This window comes from Trachinotus anak, unplaced genomic scaffold (genome assembly GCF_046630095.1).
Source record: "Trachinotus anak isolate AG129_WGS33_773 ecotype Australia unplaced genomic scaffold, CSIRO_AGI_Tana_v1 ptg000010l, whole genome shotgun sequence".
Classification (NCBI taxonomy): domain Eukaryota; kingdom Metazoa; phylum Chordata; class Actinopteri; order Carangiformes; family Carangidae; genus Trachinotus; species Trachinotus anak.
Window position 1 is genome coordinate 25717701 of NW_027273861.1, and position 24649 is coordinate 25742349.

Here is a 24649-nt window from a genome sequence, read left to right on the forward strand (position 1 = left end):
CAAAGCAAATGCAGAGATTTCATCCAGGATTTGTTGACAACTAAAGAATCAAAAACAAGAATTCATGTTTCTGACAGATGAACAACTTCATCTGTAGAAGAAAACATAAACACCTGCCGATCTTCTGATGTTTGCAGGATTTCATTTTAAGAAATTTGGAGGCAAACAGGGCAAAACTATTGCTACACATTGTCAATAATGTGATTCTGCCTGAGATGAACTCACACAGCAGCTCATCCTGACATCAGTATGGTCTTGTGTGACTTTCTGCTGATAAGCTCTGTGCACTGTGAAGTGGCAGAGGAACGTTACAAACCTGCCCTGTTACACGTCTCTGTTTTTAGACTGTTGAAAGTGTTTTGATCTCTGTTTAAGGCGAGAGCCGTGAGATAACTCACATCTCATATCTGTGCGGCTGCAAAAGGAAGTTGACTCAAGTGAACATCAGATCTAATCACGGTGGTACTTGAGACACAGCTGCATGTCTGAAACTGAACACCTGATTAAGTTGCCCAGACCTTTGAATAAACGTGACACATGAACAAGCGAGCTAAAGCGCACTCATTATGGCAGGCATGCAGGGGCAGAGCATGCCCAGTGCTCCGCCTTACAGGGACAAGGCCGCAAAGTTCAACCTCGAGGTCAAGAGGACACATGCGGCAGCTCAAAGACAGCACACACTCAGGCCGAGTCAACCCTCAACTGTCTAATCAACAGCTGCTGAGGCACACATACGCGAGTGCTGACTTCATGCCAACAGTAAGAGTAATACCTCGCTTTGGAGTCACAGTTCAGGGCTGCACATGATGACAAATACCTTTCTGAGTGGTGCTAAACAAAGGCTGTTCATTTAGGGTCCAGGCTATGTTTGGGCCCCCTGCTCAGGGTGTGCAGTCATCAGCCCAAACGGGATCTACATGGTGTAAAACACTTGACACGCTTCTCTGTGTGCTCACACTGGCAATGACATCAAGAGACAAAGTGACCCGTAGCCATTCATTTCAAATGATTGGAGTGACAAAGAGAGGAGTGGGAGAAGAGTGTAGCAGCAGCTGTCACAGACACATTAACAGCTTCACTGAGGCGGAAAGTTCAACTTAACGCAAATAAGCAGCAACACAGTGTGGTGAGAGCAGCTGAAGGACAAACGCATTTTCCCTTTTATTCCATACAAAATTCAAATTCCAAAACTGTTCCTATTAACTGCAAAATGCAACGTAAACTATCTGTTCCTCAAATTAAGTTTATTTAAAAATTCCCTCTTAATAGTTTATGCATGAGGAAACAACATGTAAAAATAATAAATCTAAATATTTGTGAAGTCCACTTGTCTATTACCAAATAAACCAACCAATAAAAACAGCTACACTGGGTATAAGCAACACATATGAGGCAAATTTTGCTGTGAATAGTGAAAAATCAGGAATAATACCTATATAATATACAGCAGCTGGAAATATGAGGTTGACATTTAATATCATAATATACAATGATTTCATTTGACATTTATATCATATGAGCAATATCGTGTTCACACTCACAGCCAGCAGTAAGCAGCTCTCCAGTTACCTGCATAATACAAAAAGCATTCTTTTCAACTTGGTCCACACTCTTGACAAACAATCCAAGCTTCCAAGTCTTTTCTGTCTTTTCCAGAGAAGACTGTCTTCAACACTTACCACTGAGCCCGAAAAGACGTCCACACACTGGCCTCTGGTAACCAACGCTAGACCTGCTGTGATTGGCGTTATCATTGGTGTGGATGGCGTTCTGAGAAGAACTGAAACTTTTCCCATCAAGACAAGCTTAAGAGCTTCTATTAGAGGAGCCTTGAAAATTTGCAACTCTCAGGGACAGAGGTGTGGAGTAGTGGAATGATCACATTACAGAAAGACAGGAAAACACTGAGCCAAAGTTTATGGAAAATGCAACAGTCTTGTGGACACCGTCTTTGGACAGAGAGTAAGTGTGTAAAATACCTGTCACACAGGATTAATTTTGACGTATTCTTGCCCCGTCCTCTCCATCTTCAATTCATCATTCCTTTCCAGCTAAGCTCTCAGTTCAGATGGCTGAAACGGCTCCATGAGTTCAGACCGTGGCTTATGTCTGTGACTAATTGTGACCCTGCTGGTTCAGTTTCCACTTATTCCATCATTGTCTCCACAGACACCAAAACCCCCCGCTGGATGGCTCGAGGAATCTGCTAAACAGTTGTATAATGCAGGAGATGACAAAGTGAAGAAGTGAAACCGAATCACATGATGTAAACTGGCAATTTAACCGTTTGTAGGTTTAAACTGAAAACAAATTAAAGTTCACAAACTGACCGACTGGTGTCCGCAAATGGAGGAGAAACAGATTCAGGGGAAAGGAGACCAGGATGACTAAGGCTCTGTGGGTGAATTGGGGGGGGGGTGTTCTCAATTTGTAAAGGACCCAAGATGAACTTCTGCTCTGAGTTAATGGGCCGAGTATGACCAGCTCCATCCCTTCGCTCTAAGCATTGGAAACCAGGACCAAATGTTCTCATGCACCATAAAGGAAAAAGATTTGACAGAAACAATCTATTCGTACATCACTGCAAAACCTTTCCAAATCCCTAAAACTTTGTTATGATTTCCTACTCAATCTATTCAAGAGTTTCCCTCAGAAAGGCCGATGGCTCTCATGTTGTTATCACCAGGTGATGTCATGGACCCAATCTGAGAGGATTACGCAGATGGTGGGAGAGCTGTGTGTTAGCCCAAGGAAAATGTGGATTCCTCTGACAAACTATGGGAAGAATTACTGGGAATTTGGCTTTGCATTAATCTCTTCCTTTCTTACGGAGGAGGTTTGGCTCGACACCAGATTGTTCCATTGTGAATGCTCAGCCCTGCGCTTGTATTTCCTCTAACGAAATTAAATTCCTCCTTAAGGCGGCAGGAAACAAAGAAAAAGAATTGGTCTGAGACAATGGAAGGGGACACATGCAAAACGCCACTCAGAACAATCCATTCAACGCACTCAGTTTCTTATGTTCCATTAGTCATTGTCCTTGAATGGGAATCACAATTGAGGTGGAAGAATGTAGCAGTTTCATTACTGCGATTCCACTTCCATTGCGTATCAATGTCAACAAACAACACAGTCAAAGCACAAAACATTTCCCAAGGACAAAAGTGACTAAGAAGGTGATCAAACGTGGCATTGCATGACAAACACCAAGAACGGCGTCTTCCGTTCTGTTGAAAAGCAGACATAATTTACATTCCTGATCTTTGATTTCGGTACATTGCGTCCATCATAAAAATAGCTGTTAAATAAGTCACTCTTCCTCTGCTGACTCTTTCCTCACTGGCTCCATAAATGGTTTGTTCTTCCTCTGTTGTCAGGGTTAATCCTCACTGCTTGACTTCTGACTTACCAGACAGCCATTTAGGGTCAGAGCGGATATGCAAGTATTCGAATTGGTTCCAGCTTCATATTTAGATCCCCCTCTTTGAGATCTTCAAATAAGTGCATTTCCCAAAATATCAAAATGTTCCTTTAACAAGACTGAAAGAGAAAAAACTGATTTCTGCTTTACAAAACAATGTGAAGCAGGTTTTTTATCTCCTGGTTAACATGTCATCACTAAGACCCTGAATAGAAAGGTCTGGAACAGTGACTAAAGACTGTTTGCCTAGACATTTTTTTTGCTTCTTAAATTACTGGATAACTTTACCTATTCAGGCCTCTGTAAGTACTCAGTAAATCAATTTGAGAAGCAGAGATAAATTTCAACATATGCAAACTGTGACTAGAGATTCCAAGTGGACATAGCTTTGCTTTACAGGGTCAAAGGGCCAAAATGGCTGCGGACCACTGACCTAAATGATCAAGGATACAACAGGTGTCTTTTCTACCCATTCCTAATCTATGAGTCTGCACAATGAGGCCATAGATATGACGCTGAGTCATGATCCATACTGGCACCACAGCCTTACATGGTCAGTCTGTCCATTTACACGCCGACCAGTCATGGCTCTGTGACATTCCTGAGGAGACCTTGATGCTGCGGCGCCATGACAAGACGCGTGACTTTCCATCCGTTTGCAAGTTTATCTATAATGTGTCCGGCGTGCCGACGAGCATGGTGTAAGTGCTGAAGACGGGGGATCTCATATGTGGTTCAAGCTCACACAATGATTCAATATGAACAATTTTGAGCTGTGGAGCTTGAAGAAGTTCTGACATTCATTGTGCAGGAAATGTAAAGATGACCTTTTCATCATTATATCTGAAAGCGTCACATTGTCTGTTCTCTTAAATGTCACTGGCATATCTACGGCCTCTAATTTACATTCATTCTAAAGATTGAACTGAACTGATTCTGCTCACTTTTCGTATAAGGATCTATAAACTATAACGATGCTTCTGTGCATATTTTGGACATTTTCCATGACAGCAGTTGACTGACATTTGAGAGTCTGCAATGACAGGAAATGGGATCTAAACTTCTGCGTTGCGCTCCTCACTGGAGAACATCATAGCCCTGTACATGTTCACACAATGTTTTTTTAATCCCCTTTTTCAACAAACCCTCATAGAACTGGTTATTTTAGATTTTAGACATCTGTCCCTTTGTAACATACAACATGTGGAAGGATTCTTTGTGGTGTTTCAGTCAGAAATTGGATGATAGCAAACTAGCTTCCATTTACAAAGTGGAGATTAATTGTCTAGTTTGTTATATCTGGCACTAATGTTATTTTTTCTTCATGTTTTTAAGCTGAAATGATTGACAGCTCCAGCACATCCCACGTTATACAAGGTAGAGGCGTCCATGCAGAATTAGGTGTCTTGCTTTCATGGCACCACATGTGGTGACTACAAATGATCAGACTGTTAAAACTCAAAACTACTGATAATCCTGTAACCTAAGCAAACAAGCACAGAGTAACTCATGTACAGGGTCATAGATTCATGTATGTATGTTCAAATTAAACATGAGATAATAACGGCTAAGAGCATCAGCATCGCAGCTAATTCACTGCTTGTGTGGTCACTGGAATTTAATTGATTTTAAGAATCTGTTAGTACCCATTGCACCAATCAAATAACCAACAACAGACCGTCATTACCAGTCAGAGCCCAAAAATCCACCTTGAGAACACAAATGCTACCTTTTTATAATTACAGCTTTGACCAAACAACTCTGAGTCTGATTCTCATCACGGAAAAACATCACTGAACTGCTGAAAATTCAAATAGGTGTTCATCAAGGTAGAAAGTTTGTTCTGAAACAGAGCGATCAGGTTTTTACATTATTTTTGAAAGACAAAAGTCTCAGCACATGGCAAAGATAAGTGTTGTTTCTTTGCATTTAACTAAATCTTTATAAAAAAAAAACCTTGCAGATTTATCAAGGTCACTTTGTTCTAAGAGACGTAGGATATAGTTTTGCTGTGACATTATGTAATTCTCACTTGCAAAATGCACTAAATGACTCAAACGTAATGGAGCTTGAGTCCATAATGTGAAATTGTGCATTTAATAGTAGTTTATGATTACTGCAGTCACTCCAATTTTTCCATCCGTCTGCACATGATTTCAATGAGTACGACCTAATGAAATGCCACAAAATGTCAAACCCAACATAAAATTAAATATTTAGAAAATCAATAATGAGTGGATAACAAAGTGATGGAGCCACAGACTGATTTGCTGGAGGGTTGCGAGACAATAATGACTATCACCCATTTGAAAAATAATCAGGTTTTTTCCAAACAGCAGACAATGTCAAACAAAAACAAAGTCCTTCAAACCGAAGGTGTCATTTTTTTTTTTTTATAAACCTTGAATATGATCATATAAAAGCAGACATGCTGTCAGAGGTTTGGAATGTGAAATGGAGCACAGTGGGAATGTCTCACAGGCTCCTGGTGTGTGTGTGTGTGTGTGTGTGTGTGCGACTCTTCAGGTCTGGCACGGGACAGGTGTGCTTCTTGGGATAGAACAATCCCTGTTATTGCCCAGCCAGCCTTATATTACCGCCTCGTACCCATCCAGTCACATCCACACACTGGTAAACAGGCAGAAGAGAACAACCATCAATCACTGTGTGTGCTGGGACCTGACTCGTGCCAAGTACACACACACACACACACACAAAAAAAAGGGGGACTAGCAACACAAAGAGCAGAGTGTATTTTTGGAGGACAATCCTATTTTTCCAGGCATGTTTCTGTCATTATCATTCCTGGAGTAGCTCATGTTTGAAGTCAGCGGGCCGTAGAACAGCACAGCTCTCACTCTGCAGAGAGTGGGACGGCTACGGGGAGATGATGGGGAAAGCAGGTGCTGTGATTGGGGCTACGCTACTGCCACGGAGGGAGAAAGAGACGGAGGGAAATAGAGAGGAGGGGGCAGCGGCGACTACGGTGGGAGCTTTCTGACCTCATTTCCCAGACGAGACCCCAACTCCTTCGGATTTGTTTTTATGTCCACTTCCCTTTGCTGTCTTATCAGTCGGTTTAGTCTATCACTCCCCTGCTCTGTCTATCCATCCATCAGTGGGGCCGTGTTTATGTCTAATAGAGAGTAGCAGTGACAAAAAAAAAAAGGAAGTGTATCTGTTTTCCTACAAACACCCCCAGGCCTTTCACACACCTTTATATCTTGTTCATGTTATTCACCACTGACTGACAGAAGGTAAAGAAAACTCATTTTTCATTTGTCTCATATTTGTACTTCTGGCTCGAGTTACAGCTGAGATCTCTGAGCATGTCAGCATCAGAGGATTGTCTGACAGGGCAGGAAACGGAGATCAGACTGGCTGTAAACAAGCCAACAGTTTATCAAGATCATCTAAACCACTTTATTTAATAGTAAAACTGACAACGTGCACATCCCAGATATCACAATAATCCTTCATGGCACAAGAAGACTGTGTGCTTCCACAACTATGTGGAACTACAACAACAAAGCACAAGGAGTACAGTCTGTAAACTGATGGATGGTTACAACAGGCTGTTTGGGTCATAATTTTACTGTTCTCCTTCGTTTTGTCTTCCAAATAAACTTGGCCGACCTCTTTTAAACTTGTATGAACATCTGACTGCTTGTATTTCTTGCCCCAGTTAGTTTCTTCTCAAAGAGAAATAATCTTGTCAAGGCAGCATCTGAATCACATCATTTAACTTATTTTTTTGGTTGTTTTTTTTCCCTGCTATATCTGAGCAAAAGATAATTTTCATTTCCAAAGAAGCAGATTTGTGTCTTGCCATCTCTGTATTTGCACCTAAATTGTGTTGAATTCAAAGACAGATAATATAGTCTGACCTCATCAGTTCACGAGTTTTATACTCTTTTCACTAGGTCTTATCAAGCCATTTTTTATTACCCCGAAGAGAGATTTTTTATCTGATACATATAAATGTCTTTAGATGACGTAATGTTTTGCGGGTAAAAAAGCAGCAAGTAATTTACTAATAGGAATTATAGCAAAACTAGAATGATAACATCCAAGTTGTAATACACCAGGTTTCTTCAAACACTTGTAAAGTGTCTCTAGCTTTCCACAGATTATTCTATTATAATTCAAAAAGTATATTTGTTTTTCCTCCTCAGCATGAATATAACAGCAAACACACACACAGCAGATAAGCTGACGTGAGCTCTGGCCGACTCAGCACAGATGGCTTACACTGCTTATGTGCCGGCAGCAGAAGAGGAGACTAAGTGAGGACGGGAATATTTGGTCTGCACTGTGCTTTCAAACAGATATAGAGCTGATGTCATCTTCCCTCGCAGACAGCTGGCCGAACACACAACGTGTGAGCGTGGAGGCGAGGAGGGGGTGAGGGGGTGAGGGTGACGTGGGCGGTCGGGTCGGACGGGAAAGACTGAAGATACCTGACGGTTCAGCGGATAAAATCTTTCTGTGACTTCTACTTCTTATGCATGGCAGGAGAAAGACTATTTAAAGTCGATGACAGCATGCAAAAAACAAAAAAAAACAAAAAACAAAAACACACGTCACTGCATGTTTGAGTGAGTGTGTGTGTGTGTGAGAGAGAGAAAGCATGTGAGGAGTGTGAGGTAATGCGTGCCCCACGGTTCACAGCTCAGATAAGTATTTTAAGGGAGGACCTTTAATCTGAAAGGCATCATGGAGAACTGTCATTTAAACATTATATATAATAGATATAACTAATGATTAAGACCAACCTGCACTAACAACAACCACAGCACCTGATGCCTCATTTGGATCGTTCAATTAAGACCAGACTACAGACGCATTATCGCTGGCATCGTTTTTCTCCCGCTCATTCTCAGCAGTCAGAGCAGGTCACATCTATTAACATCTCAGTAAATAAGAGGACTGTTTACTATCCCTCAGTGCTACCACCTCAATTATGGAAAATGTCAGAACAAGCTGGTTTTCATTTAGTATTCATGGATGCGACGCCTTTAGTGGCACCAAAGCTGTTCAGTTAAACATTTTACTCCGCGTGATATTCAGAGTGGACATGCAAAGTGAATGCTCAATGACGGGGCAAAGTCACATTAGGGGCTTTTAATCATGTTGTGATGAAAAGAAACCTGGCACATGGCAAACTCCTCAGAGGCCCGAAGCAGAAGGAGCGAGGCTGCAATGGATGTTTCATACCTGGACGATATTAATAACACACACTCGGGTGTGGGTGTGATATCAGCTCCTTACAGCAAAATCTGTCAGGATCCCACAAAAAAAAAACAAAAAAACACAACAGTTCATTCTTTATTGTAAAGAAAAAGAGCTTGTGCACATGACAGCACCAGCAGAAAGTAGCACAGCAGGTCCATCCTAGATGTGTGTGGACTTTCAGCCCTGTTTACACAACAGAGTGCTGGTGGTTTGATTTCAGCATTATCTGTTATTAATATCAAAGTACAACTGAGGCGGATGAGGTATCCCGTCATAAACTTAGGAGTTAGATTCACTGGATTTTCTTATTGACCATTTGGTAGCAATAAATGATAAATCAGGGATTACCAGTGTCATTATTCGTCCTCTCTGCACCATAAATGTCTGTATCAAATTTCATGACAATCCATCCCATAGTTGAGAAGATAGTGTTCAGTCCTATACTGCATTTTATGTTGAACCAGTAAATGAATACACTAACAACTAGGGCCACCACAGTGTATTGTCACCAGTATATTGTGTGAATCTGGAGCTTGTCCAGTGTTGCTTTATGTTTGAAACAGAAACCAAAATTAAGTGCTCAGACACTCTGCAAACATTAGGCTGAGGCTCATCAAACAAGCACAGGTCAAAATACATTAGAGACAGAGTTTGTTCCTACAGATAAACGGCCACACACAGGTAGGGTCTGAGGCTGTTTAATGGTTCTCTGATGATGCATGTCTCTGCAGGGCTGCACAAAGGAGGGTGTCATGGGTAACTGTTACACAGAAGCTCACAGAAAACTCAGTGCACACACCTCCTAAATTGGTACATGTTGTGCTGGGCTGAGTGTCAATCCAGTTGAGTGGAGTGGGTGATCATTCAGGAGGAGGTGGGTTTAAAATGGAAAAGACAAAATCCTGCACTGTTATCCTCAAAATCCATACAAAGTTTAAAACAAACAGCCATGCATTTGTCTCCAAAAAACACCCGAGATTGTTCATGTAAGTACATCCTGGGGGGGCGTGCTCAAGCTCCAACATGGTAAATAAATCCTGCAGAATGTGCAGCATGTTTCCACAGAATGAGAAGAACAAAATCCTCATGCCATATGTTTGGATTTCCATTCAAACAGAAAATGAATAAGAGATACTTCTGAAGCTTGCAGTTGGACTTTTAAACCCGCCTGCATTTTGATTTGTTGTCTTATATTATTTTAATTTTTTTGACAACTCGAGTCCTTTTGAGAATTTCAAACCATTATTTAGGGACTCAGTATTTGCTGTGATCTATTATTTTGGTTGTGTTGTATATTGTATAAAAATGACCCTATTTTCCATTAGTTGTCTCGTTCCATTGTTCCCTGACCACGATATTAATATTCGCCCTATAACCTATGGCCTATTCACACTGTAGCTGCAGTTGTTATGGCCAGAGCTAATGAGGCAGATGAAATAAGCAGCTGATGCCTCTGGGTAAATCCATGGAAACGTCTGACAGGAACATATAGGAAGCCAGTGATCAGACAAATTGCTCACAGGTTTAGAGTGTAGCAGCATGTAATACACACACACAGACACTCGTGCAGAAAGCAGCGGCAGCGACAGCTGACCTGACATGCCTGGTTAAAAAAGGTCAATCAATAGCATCCCAGTGCGGAGCAGAGCGGTGACGGGGGGAACAGTGCGGTCTGTTATGGCTGGACAGCGACCGCGGCTCCCAGCCAACAGGACACAGACAGTGGGTTCGGTTCACTGCTGCATGCTGGGACACACCCACCTGTGTGTGTCTGGACGGGATGTCTGTGTGTACCGGTTTGTATTTTGAGTGTACAGGACGAGCTTTTGTGTGCCGTCCTTGGACTTTTGTTTTTCTTACCTAATTGTGTGTATGTATGTGTCTGGCTCTGGATGCATTTGTGTATTTATCTGTCAGCCTCTTTGTGTGTCCCTGTGTGTGTCCCTGTGTGTGTGTTTGGGTGGGTGAGAGGGTGGTCTGGTCTTAGACATGTGAAGAAGAGATATCACGGATTCAAGCTCGGCATGTTCTCAATACTTCCTTCCAGACTGCTTATGTCGGGATCGCGTGTGTAGTCTATACCAGGGGTTTTCAAAGTGGAGACAAAACTGAGATAACGGCACCTGCACCTGCACCCCCAACCCCCCCCCCCCCCCCCCCCACCACCACCACCCTCCTCAGGCCACAATTTAAAATAGAGTGTTTTGTCTACATGTATTCAGGTTTTAATACATGGCAGTTATCAGTATATGAATAAACAGAATATCATGTTGGTGCTCTAAGAATTCAACACCCACATTCTGAATGTTAGTAATGTCAAAAATATAAATGGTGCAACATGAAAAAATGATTTTTGATTTTTATCACTCCAATTATTTTACTTACTTACTTTTATTTGGGGGCTAATTATGCATTAGCTTTGAGAACTACAATTTCCATCATTTTGGTGGCTGTAAACAGGAAGTATAATGTTGCCATGGAGTCATTTAGTTAGCTGAGGGCTACAACTTTAACCCTGTTTTTTTCTAGCAAATATTTGTTTACAATTTGGCACAATGAAAAGTAAGCTGAAGTAGATGTTAGCACTTCCTGTTTGCCGTGAATCCATGGATGTAGAGACAAATATCACCAGATTATTTTGATACTGAAGAAAACTTAAAAACATAACGATTCTCAGGCAACTTCTGGAATTAGGTGGAGTGTTTTTTATTATCATTATTTCTGGGCAGATTTATGGACTTTTAATCACAACACGCGTCTTTAGCTCACGTCTCTTCATCCGTACCTCCTCTTCTAGTTTCTTGTGCCCGTCCCCACAGTTGTGATCTATACTGTATATGTAGCTCTGAATGCAATTTTGCACTGTTTCTGTGTGCATTTTGGGCTGTACTGCAGACTCCTCAGCTAACTCAGGCAGAACGACTGAGGGTTGAAGTAGCTTTAGCTGTGCACTGTTCAATCATTATTCTATTTCTGCAGCTGCTACCGCTGAGTAAACCTCTTCTTTTGGTCTGTCCACATTACCTCTGGCAAACAACACCCAAAACATGCCCTGCACGCTCCTCTCGATCACATGTTGTTCTCCCTGAAGACATGTTTCACTGCATAATGTGACAGATAGCTTTAGACGAGTGTTTGTGAGCAGATTTATTATGTTACATCTTAAACAAATTGATTTTGCAGCAGAACTCAGGACCGACTGCAACGGATGCTACCAGCTAGAAAAATCCCTTCTCTTTAATAATATCTGACACTTGGGCTTATGAGCAATTATTCCCACGCACCTTACCAATATTATGTAATTACCTTGGAGCTGTCAAGCAAACTTGAGGATTAAGACTATTTCCACAAAGTGACAAGAGTATAATTACGAATTTATTCGACCCAATGGTTCCCATGTGCTTTAACCTTTACAGCCGAGTGTGCTAAAAGGGAAATGGAGCCATTACGACTGAAGAAAAGATGGCAGATTCTTCCTAATAGCCCTGCTGTAATGACTCTGGCATCTGCGAAACTTTGTACCCTCTCCAAAACATTACTGGAGCTACTTGGCCATCATTCAGCCGAGCCAGCCCACTGCAGAGGATTGTGCACCCTTTGATAAGGCGAAGGATCACAACAAGCCTGACTGGGTGTATTTGGCTTCAGGCTATTTGAGTCATTACCACCATTCAAGTCATTAACAAATCTGCCTGAGTCATGGGAGGCGCTTTGCCTCTCACAGTGACTGAGTGTGATATGACTCGGTATCTTCTTAACCCACACTAGTTGAGCTTTGCCGATATAATGATTAAGCATGTCACTGGGCCAACACATGCAACCCAAACACACTCTAGAGTAATTATCAAGCTTAATTTATCAAATTAATCAAAAAGAATTTTGATGATCAATTAATCATCATTAAATATATTTGACTTTTTGGACTGAGGGTCACAGGGACAAGCTTTTTGAAGATGTAACCTTTGGTTCTGGGGAACTGTGATGGGAATTTTCCACATTTTTTAAAATGTTTTATTGACCAAATATTTAGTTTATTAATCAGGACACACAAATCTCCAGATTAAATACTAATGATATAATTATTTGTTTTAACCCAAGACACTGGAAAACATTTTAAAGTAATTATCAAGTCAATAAAGAGCAATTCGTCAGTAAACACTTAAAAACCTGATTCATCGCCTCAGTCACCTATTAAGAAAAAATCCCAAACTCACTGATTCCAGCTTCTCAAATCGCTGCTTTTCTCTGTTTTCTGTTACTGTAAATTCAATACCACTGGGTTTTGGACTGTTGGTCAGACAAACACATTATCTTCAGACATCATCTTTGCACTGGGAAATTGGTAGGAACATTTCTCATGGTTTTATATTCCAAACAAGTACTCCAGTAGTTGATGAATGACTGAAAATATTTATTGATGGCAGCCCCAGTAACTAAATACTTTCTCGTATAATTATCAAGCCTGCTGCTGCTTCTATTTGTGCTCTCCTTTGTGCTAAAATAATTAGTCACTTGATCAATTTGTCCATGGAGAATATTGATTATCTAAGTCATTCATTGAGAAAAAAACCCATATTGCCATTTTCACAGTTTGAATGTTTTGCTTCTTTTCTCTGTTTTATATCACTGTAAACTGCCAACAGGAGAAATCTTGAGATGTCAACATGGGCTCTGGAAAACTAAGATGGTTATTTCTTTATTTATAGACCAAACAATTACTCAATTAATTCAAACGATCAAGAGAGAAATCAGAAAAAGAAAATTAGTGGCAGCCCAAGATCTACAACAAATCACTAGGAGTTTAAGAGGCAAACACTACAGCTGGAGCACATTCATACTCTTGTTGATATAACTGCGTGACCCGTAAAGCTGATACTGGCAATCGGGCTTCCTGGAGTGCTAATGTGCTGATCCAGTCCATCCTCCACTGGCCAACAGGATTCCAGTCAATCAGTCTGCCTCCTGACCCCGCAGCCCCTGACCTGTGATCACCTGCCAAGACTGTTTCCAGTGAACATGGGCAGCGAGTGAGAGATTGGCCCGGTCTGATTTACCCCCCGCGGTGCTTTTATTATTAACCTGATCTTATGACAAAGATACAATGGTACACACAGAGGGAGACACGTGTTCTTTTGCTTTGTGTTACTGAACATATGCAACGGGGAAGACAAGCAGAGAATTAGCCAACAGCAAGCGTGGGTGTATCTGTGTACATGAGCAGCTGCAAGAAGAAGAACTTTAAATTTGTGATGGATGCAACTACAAGCTCACTGTGTGTGTGTGTGTGTGTGTGTGTGTGTGTGTGTGTGTGTGTGTGTGTGTGTGTGTGTGTGTGTGTGTGTGTGTGTGTGTGTGTGTGTGTGTGTGTGTGTGTGTGTGTGTCTGTTCCACACTTTCCAATTTTCCGGAAGTCTGCTGGAGCCTCCCACTGCTCTGGGCCCCAGCGGATGAGTTCTTATTGTGGGTTTGGAGCCCCACAGCAATTAGATGAGTTTATGGTAAGCGCTAAGAAGCGGAGAAGCTTGTCATTCTGTCAGAACCGATTTCCCCCCGCGCTCTAAACGCCGACCCCTCTGAGCTGCCAAGGGTGGACGTGGGCCACGGCCGTGTATTTGAAAAAAAACCAAAAAAAAAAACAGAGTTGAGGGAAGTGGAACGTTTCTGAACCCTGCAGTGATTCAGTTTTTACTTCCTGTAACTACATTTTGTTGCTAAGTGATCAGAGAAAAAACATGCTCGCTGGCAGCAAGTACATTTGATGCCTGGCAACGTAAATAATTTTCATCCAGTAAAGGGGAACTGATGAGGGGACATTAAGATTGGTTTGTGTAGAAAGATGGACCCACAGTGGCTTGGTGGAGCACCCTGGTTTGCTCAGGGCTATGGCTCCTCTCACACAACTCTTAACATAAGATTTACTTCGCTGTATTTACAGTACAGTGCAGGCATTTTTGAAGAGAAGTGGGTCGGTTGCAATAAAAATCCCCAACCCTGAGCCTACTGTCATATTCACTGAGCTACGATGTCGATCATCACACGATCCAAGTGCTGTGGGAGGTTGTCGGTGTTCATGTGCTGCAGAGGGAGTGTGTATAAACACACAACAGCTTCAAAAAGAAACCAACAGAGTCGATATAGAGTCAAATAATGGGCCGTTACCCCACAGCGGCATGACACGGGAGTGAAATTCAACAAATTCTTTCCACAGGCAGAGTAAAAACACCATTATAAACACTGAAAACGTAGCATTCCCTACATGAATGAAAAAAAAATCCATGTTGCACCTCCCCATGCTGTCCCAAGAGCGTTTCCCAACACTGTTGATGTCTTTTTTCCAACTGCAGTGCCAACAAAATACTTCATCTGCTCCACCTTTTAGGCCTGTGTATCCTCTGGAGTCCCTGTACCAGATTCACCTCTTTCCCAAAGTATTTGCTGGAAAACTAAATAAACATGGACAGGGGTCTTATGTAACTGACACCGGTCATGCTGTGGCCCAAATGTAACAATTTTCATGGCCCTGTTCTTGAGTAACCCCCCCACCCCCACCCACATACACACATGCTGTAAACAACATCCACCTGCTATGTACAGTAACATGTAGCGTTTTCTCTGTGTATCCTCAGGGATTTGTGAATGACGCCTAAAGAATTACATGCAACATAGCTAAGAGTTGTTAACACACAATGCTTTGTTAAATACAGCACTTTCAGGATTTTGATCCTATCGGACCCACCCAGCACTGCTGTACCTCCTAAATCTGGCAGTGCTGCAGATCGTCAGCTGCGATACACGGTCGGGTGGATCTGTGAGTCACGGGAGAACAGGAAAGTTCGTCTGCAGCTAAAAGGATCGATACCTGAGGCTAAATTGATACAGATGACAGAGTTTGCTTTCCAGAATTAAATTAACATAAAAAATGAAAGTTGAAGAGGGTCACTGGCTGAATTACCGACCCGCAACGTTTTCTTGTAAACAACCCTGACTGCTGTTTGATAAGATACTGTATGCTGATGTCAACAGGACAATGCAGTCAGTGTCTGGATAACAGAAGGTACTATATGTCAGAATCCTCTGTCAGGTAATGTCCTTACACAACTTCCCTAAAATCTGAAGCCAAAGGCCAGATCTCATTAATTGGAAATTTCATTCAGACAAATGTAAGTTGTCTCTTAGGGAAAGTAATGGTTCAAAAGTCTAGTGCGCCTAATCTAATAGTATAAATCTATATTGTTAAATAAAAATAATGGAAGTAAGGAATAAATTCCTTGTCCTTCAGCTGCTGACATTAAAAAAGACGTATCCCTACGCTCAGAGATGCTTTACAGGTAGAAGGCCACAGCCGTGAAGACCAGAAAGAAAACAAACGCTTTGTTTAGCATTATAAATCTGTTTTTCCCTTTTCAATGTGCAATTGTATGTACATGTCTGTTTTTTTGAATGCTCAATTAATCTCTCATTTTTTCTCATTTAATCAACACAATGTCAAAAACATGAAACATGAAAGGTGACCATCACAATCCCCTGCAGCCCAATGCATCATCTTCAGCTCATTTTGTCCGACCACCTGTCAAAACCTTAAAATATACTTAATTATAGTAATATAACACAATAATAGTACTATGTTTATATAACACAGTTATATAAAACAGAGAAAAGCAGCAAATTCTCACATTTGAGAGAGTGGAACTAGTAAATGTGTCATAAATCACTCGCTCAATAACTTATTTGTAATTTTTCTTCCAGCCATTGAATGAAATGACGAATCTTTTCAGCCATGACACACATCTCTCTTGACTCTGCGTGACTGAGGAGGACGGTTGGGAGAGAAGAAGTGTGTGTTTTCAGTATGATCCTTGGCGTGAGAACAGACTGACAGCGGACATCACACCACACTGTGACAGCTGAGAGCAGACACACACCTCCCTGCCCAGCCCCGATACCTGCCCTGCCCCTCCGGACCTCTCACACATCCTCACGCTCATGCACAGACGAACCCTCACCCATCATACACGTGTGAATATGTACATGCACACACACACAGTTATTTTACTGCTGCATTAAAAAAAAAAAAAAAAAAAACACTGGATAAAAATGTACAATTTATACAAGATTCTGATTATCAAAGGTTCACGGTGTTGTGGAAAAACTTGTAAATATGTCCTTCACCCACAGCTGTGAAACTGCAGGGACTAACTGTTTTCCTTCTGGCTCTTTAACCTTTGGCATAGTACATCCTGCATGCAGGAACGTCTATTAGCCTATTTGTGAACATGTCCAAAGCTGCTTTATACAAGGATGATCACACCAGAGTCAGACGTATCAAAGATCTGAAAATATGCAGTTAATGACCGATACTCGATTGTTTTGGCTGCGATGGCTTCTTCAAGTCTGAGCACTTCTCTCTCTTTTCAGGTGGATAAACAGATCATCTGAAACATCTGAGGTGTTGGCAACATCGGCAGACACATTCAAAGCGACTGTACCGTAAACCACTGAGTGTGAATGTCAATGCTGCCGTGAATATAAATCACCACAAATCACTGGAAGTGTCACATATAGCCGCAAACCGTGTATATATACACACACACTACATATACTACTGCAATTGCTGTCTCTTTCCTCTGTAGACACCGATTCCAATGAAAACTGCTGGTGTTATTTTTCAAAGCTTTGAACCCATCGAATAAAAGTCCATTCACCCCTTAGCGTGGCGGCAAAAATCTGAGATACATCTCAAAACCAAAACTTTCCTCGTGGTAAGTGATGAAACACTTTTTGCAACTTGGCTGCACCGACCCTTTAAAGGCAACACACACACAACAGATGTAACTGAGACACACCACTGTACGCGTGCACAAATTACACACCGGTGCAAGAGATGCAAAAGACGAGCGCTCTCCCCTTGGCCTCCAGCCTCCTCCTCACACTCTGACAACATTGTGGCACCCAGTCGACACATACTGGCTCCTGACTCTCCCTCATGTGGAAAGTAGACACCTGAGTCTCACCTCCTGCGTATGAGGATGAATGGACATGCACGCGCGCGCGCACACACACACACACACACACACACACACACACACATTAAGCATGTATGTGTGAACGAGGACATGCAGAGCTGATAATAGACACACGTATGCAAATACATGCATTCATATGATGAATTAATGCATTGCAACAAACAGTGAGGATGTAGAACAGAAATGTCTGCTTCAGTATTTAACACACAACAGTCAGCACTACTGCATGTGTGAAAAAGTTGGATTCAGGCTTCTCTGGCTACAGAAGGAGCTGAGAGATTGTCTGACAAATTAAAATGCATGAAGTGAGCACACCAGCCGTCTGTAGATCGTTCCTCATCTCTGCTCCAGGCTAGTGGCTCCAGGCTGCTGTATTATGGGTAAAATAGCTGATATAAGAAGGAAGAAGAATGCATCGATTATATTTTTATATTACTGGGCCTTCTTCATTGATTATGATCTTTTTTCTTTCCACTGTTCCTTAGGATTCCAACAAGTTATGGGAGTGCAGTGCTGAATCAGTGGAGAACTCTCTTCCATAAGAACTGACTTTTTTCCCCCATTTGTTAGTTGTTGTTGTTGTGTCACTTTGGGGCAGTGGAACAAACTGTTGACACAACCTCAACATATTAGCACCATCCAAAGTTGTTGTAACTAACTTGTTAACAGTTGCCTTATGACACATCCGGCAGACACGGAGCAACATTAGGGTTAATTTGATAATGTGCTTCTGGCCTCCTGAAGAATGTAAGTCCAGTAGTCGCTCCCCTTTTAGCTCAGTTTTTGGCCTCCACCAGCGTGTCAAGGAAATATCTGGCTCTTTAGCTGCTAAATGCTAATAACTGTTCCTTGACCAATCGTTAATATATAAATAATAGGGCTGTCAAATATTACATTTTTTTTCCTTCATTGTGATTAATCGCTGAATTTCGATCGTTAATCGCGATTAATCGCATGTTTTATCACATGATTAAAATTCTATTATTTTGCATTTCAGAACAGTTTTCTCTTGCTTGACAAAATATAACCATCGGTCTGTCTGAGCTAGAAGCTAACGTTAGCATGTCTGACCTCTTATTACAAAGATGTCTGATCATTTATTTATCCGTAGACAAGCTCTGGGTAAGTCATTTTCTTATTTTTATTATTTTCTCATTCGATCTTCACCAACTACAATTCAGGCAATAGATTTAAACACTTTAGGTCCCCGACACGCCCCTTTATGCAGACCGAAACCGTCCCCCTTGTGTCTGTGGCAGCTTGACAACAAGTAAGGGTGCATCAAATAAAGGCTCTTAAGCACACGATTAACATGATTAAAAGAAAATAACAGGCTATGTTTGGTCCTTAATCTCATCGCAATTAATGCATTAATGCTGACAGCCCTAAAAAATAATGAATGCTTCAATTTTCTTAAATTGAACTATTTCCTTGTAATCATACACCTTCTAAAGTACAAGCTAATCCGATTTGAGAGAAGCTTTGTACAGGCTATCAGAAAAGCTGTAATATAATTTAACATTCAAATAGTTCAGTATCAGAATGATGATACCATTTTATGTTTTCTTCCTCCTGAGGACTCATGAAAAGAACTGAACTCACTCCAGCTTTGAGTGTTTCTGTGCAGAGAGCATTCAGCGCATAATGAATGCTTCGGTATCTTGCTGAATCCTCTAAATCACTGGGTCATTAGCTTGGCCTCTGTTAATCCCACTTAGTTCAAATTGCTCAGTGATTCAGGAGTCCATCAGTAATTTCTCCAGCAGGAATACAAATCACAGTGGCATAGAAAACACACATTAACATGTCATTAAAACACATGGCAACAACAGGACCACAGCAGCAGAGATTCTCTCCATACTTTGGCCAATATTTACTCACTCTTAAATCCTATTTGTGAGCAGCCTGTACTTGGGCATGATTAAAAATCACTCTGCAAAGGGCATTAGTCAGACTGAATGATGGAGCAAAGAAAAATGCTAACTCAGACAGGGTGGTTCTGGACCGAAAACGGCGTCTGTGAGATATATGACTTTCATCAAAGACTGATGAGTAGGCCTTTGCAATGAGCCAGAGAGCAGAAGGAGTTCATACAGAGACAGGAACATTCGCTCCACGCTGTGAAGGGCAGGCCAAAAATTAAGGGAAGACACGTGAAGCGTGCATCAAAGACCAGGTATTCACACTGATGACGAGTTACCATCATTTTGTGATTAGTGAACATGTCAACAAATACAGGAGGATGCATTCCTTTTCAGTTCCAAGTTAAATCTCTATGAATCTGCAGCACGAACACAGGTTTGTTGTAGATAGAAAAAAACAAAACAAAAGAAAAAACAAAAAAGGAAAAAGTTCATTTTGCAGAGAAGAAACAAGGAGGCAACTGGCAGGAATGAAGTCTAAACTGGAGTGTGCTGCAGAGACAAATCACTTCATGTTCCAGTCAGAAAGATAATTTTGAAACAATATTGGCTGTGTGTTCTGAGAGTGGAGCAGATGTGAAAACAGTGCTTTTGTCTGGGCAGTGCTCTGGAGGCTCTGCATTTCCAACAGACATCGCTGCAGCAATGTAGAAAATATGACTGAGCCTTGCTTTAGCTTGTCCTCCCAGGACTCCATCCAACAACAAGACATGAAATTGTCATGACTGGGTGTCTGCTTGCTGTCTGTATCAGTAAAAAAAAAAAATAGATGGAGACGAGGGGGGGTGAAATGCAGGTACGTCTCCAGGAGAAAGCTCTTCTGTGTGTGGAATTCAGTGCACATTCATAAGCACAGCATTCAGTTAGCTCTGTGTGCGTCTCCTTTTTGTTTTCCACGGATTAAACAAAGACCAGTTATACTCTGAATGAGGAAAAACGTGTGAGAGGCCGGTCTATTTTAGGATGTGTGTTGAAACGGATGTTGGCATCATAGTAGTGTGTCATTGTGCGTCAGGGGTCCAGTTCACGCTGGCTTAATCTTGACATGTAAATACAAAACCTAGCCCCTCCAAGTAATGTGAGGCAAAGGGGTGAAGAGTTTATAATTTGCTCAGCGTCTGTGAGACAGTTCAGCTCAGAAACAACCCGAGTGGAAGTGACACAGAGGGGCCGAAAGTTACAGTAGCACTTTAAGGAATTTCACAAGGAGAAAATTCAATGGACAACTTTTTTCAGACAAGTTAGACGGCCGTATATGATCATTCTCATCTTGTACTTTAATCGCCTTGTTCTTACCATTATCATATAATTGGTTGTGTTCAATATTTCATCGCTTACCTCACTCTTGATGCAACACTGCTCTTTTCCACACAGAAACTCGGTGCCAAAACCAAAACAGCTTCAACCATGTTCTTTCAACACTCCACTGAGCCCTGCCTACGCTACATGTCTGCAAACTCGCTGCCTGATCGTGTGCAGAATTTGATTATTTCAGCGAGCGGAGCTCATTGGAAAGTCGACCACTTACAGTAAGTAGTCTGAGGGTGGGTTCCTTTGATGTTCTGTCAATTTAAACTGCCAACTGGGGAAAAACACAATCACACGAACCTCCTGGTGATAATTACGAGCGGGATATGAGGAGCATTACGACGGGCTCACACCTGTGGTCGCACACAGTGGAGGCACGGCACCTTTCAACATTTTTCATACTCAACGTTTCCACTGCATTCCCGAGCTAATTCGAGATCTGTTAATTAACACAACTAGTCATCTTCTTCAAACAGCAAATCACATCTGGACCTCAGCCTCATGTTTGAGGCATGCAATCAGACTCAGTTACTGTTCATTTCGCTGTTATGTTCCTCTTACAATATCCCACATCACAAAAGTGAAATCTAAAATTGCCTCTTTTGTCTGTTCATTAGTCAAAATACCCTGAAGTGTGTAAATTACAGTGATGTGAAAGAGACAAAAGCAGAAAGTCGGGGGGGGGGTTTAGTTAAAGGTGAATTCTTATTAACCTAAAATGAATGGTATATAATAGTTGACAGAGTGGTTTAAGCACCTCACAAACAGAGGCTTGAGTGTGACTGAGTGTACAACAGCATATTATTGACAAGTGGATGTATTTGGTGAAGGCATCAAGTGCACAACTTCCTCAGAACAAAAGCGTATCTCATTTCTACCACCAGAGCTGGCAGCCAAGTCCAATCAACGGGCCTCGAGATAAAATGAAGCCTGTTAAGACCGTTGTTGTTGTTCATTGGCAGAGAAAGCAGAGAAAACTGGGCATTTAACCACAACTGTCAACTGGACTGACAAGCAGGACTGATGGTTTATAGGCTGATAGGCTGCAAGATGTGAGAGATTCTTTTGCCTCTCCAGCAATCAATAAAGCTGATGTTGACAGTTTGTACCTCTCAGGGAGAGTGTGTTTTTTTTTAAGAGAGGGAACAAAAGGGAGGGGGTGAGAGTGAGAAATCCAAAAGTGATGGAGAAAGTAGACAGAGAGAGAGAGAGAGAGATTTATCTCCATTAGTCTTGTCTTGATTTGTGTTGCGTTAAAAGAGTACATCAAAATGTGGCAGAGGCATCATGAAGTGAAGTTATTTTGTTAACTTTAGGCCATCACTAAGTACATAAATATAATCCCACTGCAACCCACTGAGTTCTGAGTATAAAAGGTGTGTCTTCAAACAACATCTGTCAGTTCTGTTTAAACAAAATAAGTATGGATAGCACGCCCCAAAGCACACCACCTAACACTTTACAACAACTTGGTATCTCAGAGCTCTTCCCAGTGTTTTAATAGATGCTTTAGAAATCCAAAACCCTCAGTATTGTTTTTTTAGCTATGTCTTGGAGTATAGGTTCTCACAGGGGTTGTGGGTTTGTGCATTTACACTCATTAGCGCTCTTTGAATCAAAGGTCAATGAGGCCGCCCTTCAGACTTGATGTAATAACAAAGCTCAAGAGGTAAAGCTCTAGTTTTTGTACAAGACTAAAATAAATCATTTCCAATCACTGGTTAAACATTACCAAGCAACCTGCTCCACCATGCAAAGGCAGAAAAATGCAAACAACCCTTAAAAAAATTCTTAGGTGAATGTCAATCTTATGATTTATAAACAGTTTTTTTTTCATCTTGATATAAAATATCTTTCTCTTTATTCTGAAAGAGCAAAAATCATCACCGTTTCATAGTAAATCTTCTCTGGCAGTCAAATCTTCACAAAATCGATGGTATCTCCTCTCAGGTTACTTTACTCTGTATTCATCCTATGATGGTTTTGATTCAGACGGCAGATAAAAGCTGACATTTTTATGAAATAAAAGGGACTTTGAACCCCAAAACCTTCAAGTGAAAAAGTCTGGGTTTTTTTCTCAGATTATGCTGCGCCCTCTCTGACCTCAGCACGACTTTTCTCAACACCACCATGCCTGGCCCACTTCCTGTCTTCCACCACTCAGTCTCACATACCAAACCAGACATTCACACACCCACGGTGACGGCTGAGTGTGACCCGGTCATTCTGCGAGGCTGAGAGGAGTTCCTGTTCGCGAGTCTCCTGCAGCTGTCTCGCGGGCTGCTGTACTGTGCTGGCTTGGAGGGGTTGTGGCGGGTGAACCTGGGGCCAAAAGGGGGCCGGGATCCAAGGTGACACAAGGGTGGGGAGGAGGCTGACTGGTCTATTCATTCAGAACTGTCTTCACACAACCCACATAAGAGGCAAAGTCGGGGCACGTGTTGGCCGACCAATACAGAACACACTGTGGTGATGAGGCTTAAACAAGAAACTGGAATTACAGTCAAGTTTGTCCAGACTCATAACATAAGTAGTAAAGACTGTGTATCTTATAAGGTTATAGTGACCTTGAGATAATATAAATATATACATAAAATTGACTTAACCTCTAACAGACCAAATTTTAATCAAGTCATTCTGGATACCAAGTGGACGTTTCTGCCATATGTAATGAAATTACTTCCACGCGATCCTGATATATTGTTCTTACCGGAAGGTGATGGAATTGAGGTCACCAGCGGACTTGACCTTTGTGAACTTGACTTGACCTGTGTAAGCATTTGTGCAAAATTTGAAAATATTTCCTCAAGGTGTTCCTGAGATATCACTTTCATGAGAATGGGATGGACAGAAGGATGGACGTACAGACGTACAGACAACCTGAAAAGATAATGGCCAAGGCCCGACTGTCGCCGGTGTGGAGGCATAAAAACAACTGACCTGGAAGGGATTACACCAGCTATTGTTAAGCCCAGTCAGTTATTTAATAAATCAATAACAACACTAATAAAGACTTTGGAAATAAATAGATTGCTAGGAAACATCTGTAGCACCATCACCTCACTATGTAAAGTATGTGAACAGATGTTTTATGGTCGCAAGCGATATAGTGTTAGCTAAACTGCTAACTGTTGCAAATATAGGAATGATGTTGACGTTATGTTAATGTTGTATTTACATATATATGCATAGATAGGGGGATATGCGTTTTAGAGTTTGCAACATTAATGCAGTTTAGAATGAGTGGAAAATGTTAGAGTGGGTTGACCTCGCTTTTTCGTAATTTGTGTTATAACAAGGCTAAGCTCAAATGTGAGGACAGCCAGTGCAACCAGCTCCTGACCTTACCAGAAAGATCCAGAGTTTACACTTCCATCCCACAACTATTCCACTTTAAACTCTGTATTTTAGTCTCGTTTAGTAAAAGTTATAATAACACAAGCTCCTCCTCAAAGCATGAGAAGCTAGGTTGAGATGTCCGGCTTACTGCAAAAGTGTTTATGGTGGACTGCAAAGTCCTCAGTTTCATCCCACTGGTGGCTCTCAATGGGTTTTCAATGCGAGCAAAAGATATCTTGGCAGCACAGTAATTTACTATCACTATTATCGTATTACTGGAAATATGATTCATTTTTCCTGTATTGAAAGAAGGCTAACCTACATTGCTCAGTCAAAGAGGGGTTTTTACAAATCGGTTTCAGTTCAATTCAATTCAATTCAAGTCAGGATGCCTTATTGCC

At 41.5% G+C, this 24649-nt stretch overlaps 1 protein-coding gene across 2 annotated transcripts in view; it reads right to left on the reverse strand.

Moving 5' to 3' along the window:
* ddah1 (dimethylarginine dimethylaminohydrolase 1) overlaps positions 1-24649 on the reverse strand; it is a 73856-nt gene that overhangs the window by 40255 nt on the left and 8952 nt on the right. Inside the window, exon 1 of one of the 2 annotated variants that reach the window (XM_071486421.1) lies at positions 1680-1769. The exons of the other annotated variant lie outside the window; for it this stretch is intronic. Coding sequence (XP_071342522.1) covers positions 1680-1754 — 75 coding nt within the window. The 5' untranslated portion in view covers positions 1755-1769. Of the gene's footprint in view, positions 1-1679; positions 1770-24649 lie in introns of those variants that run through there. 2 annotated transcript variants of the gene reach the window in all.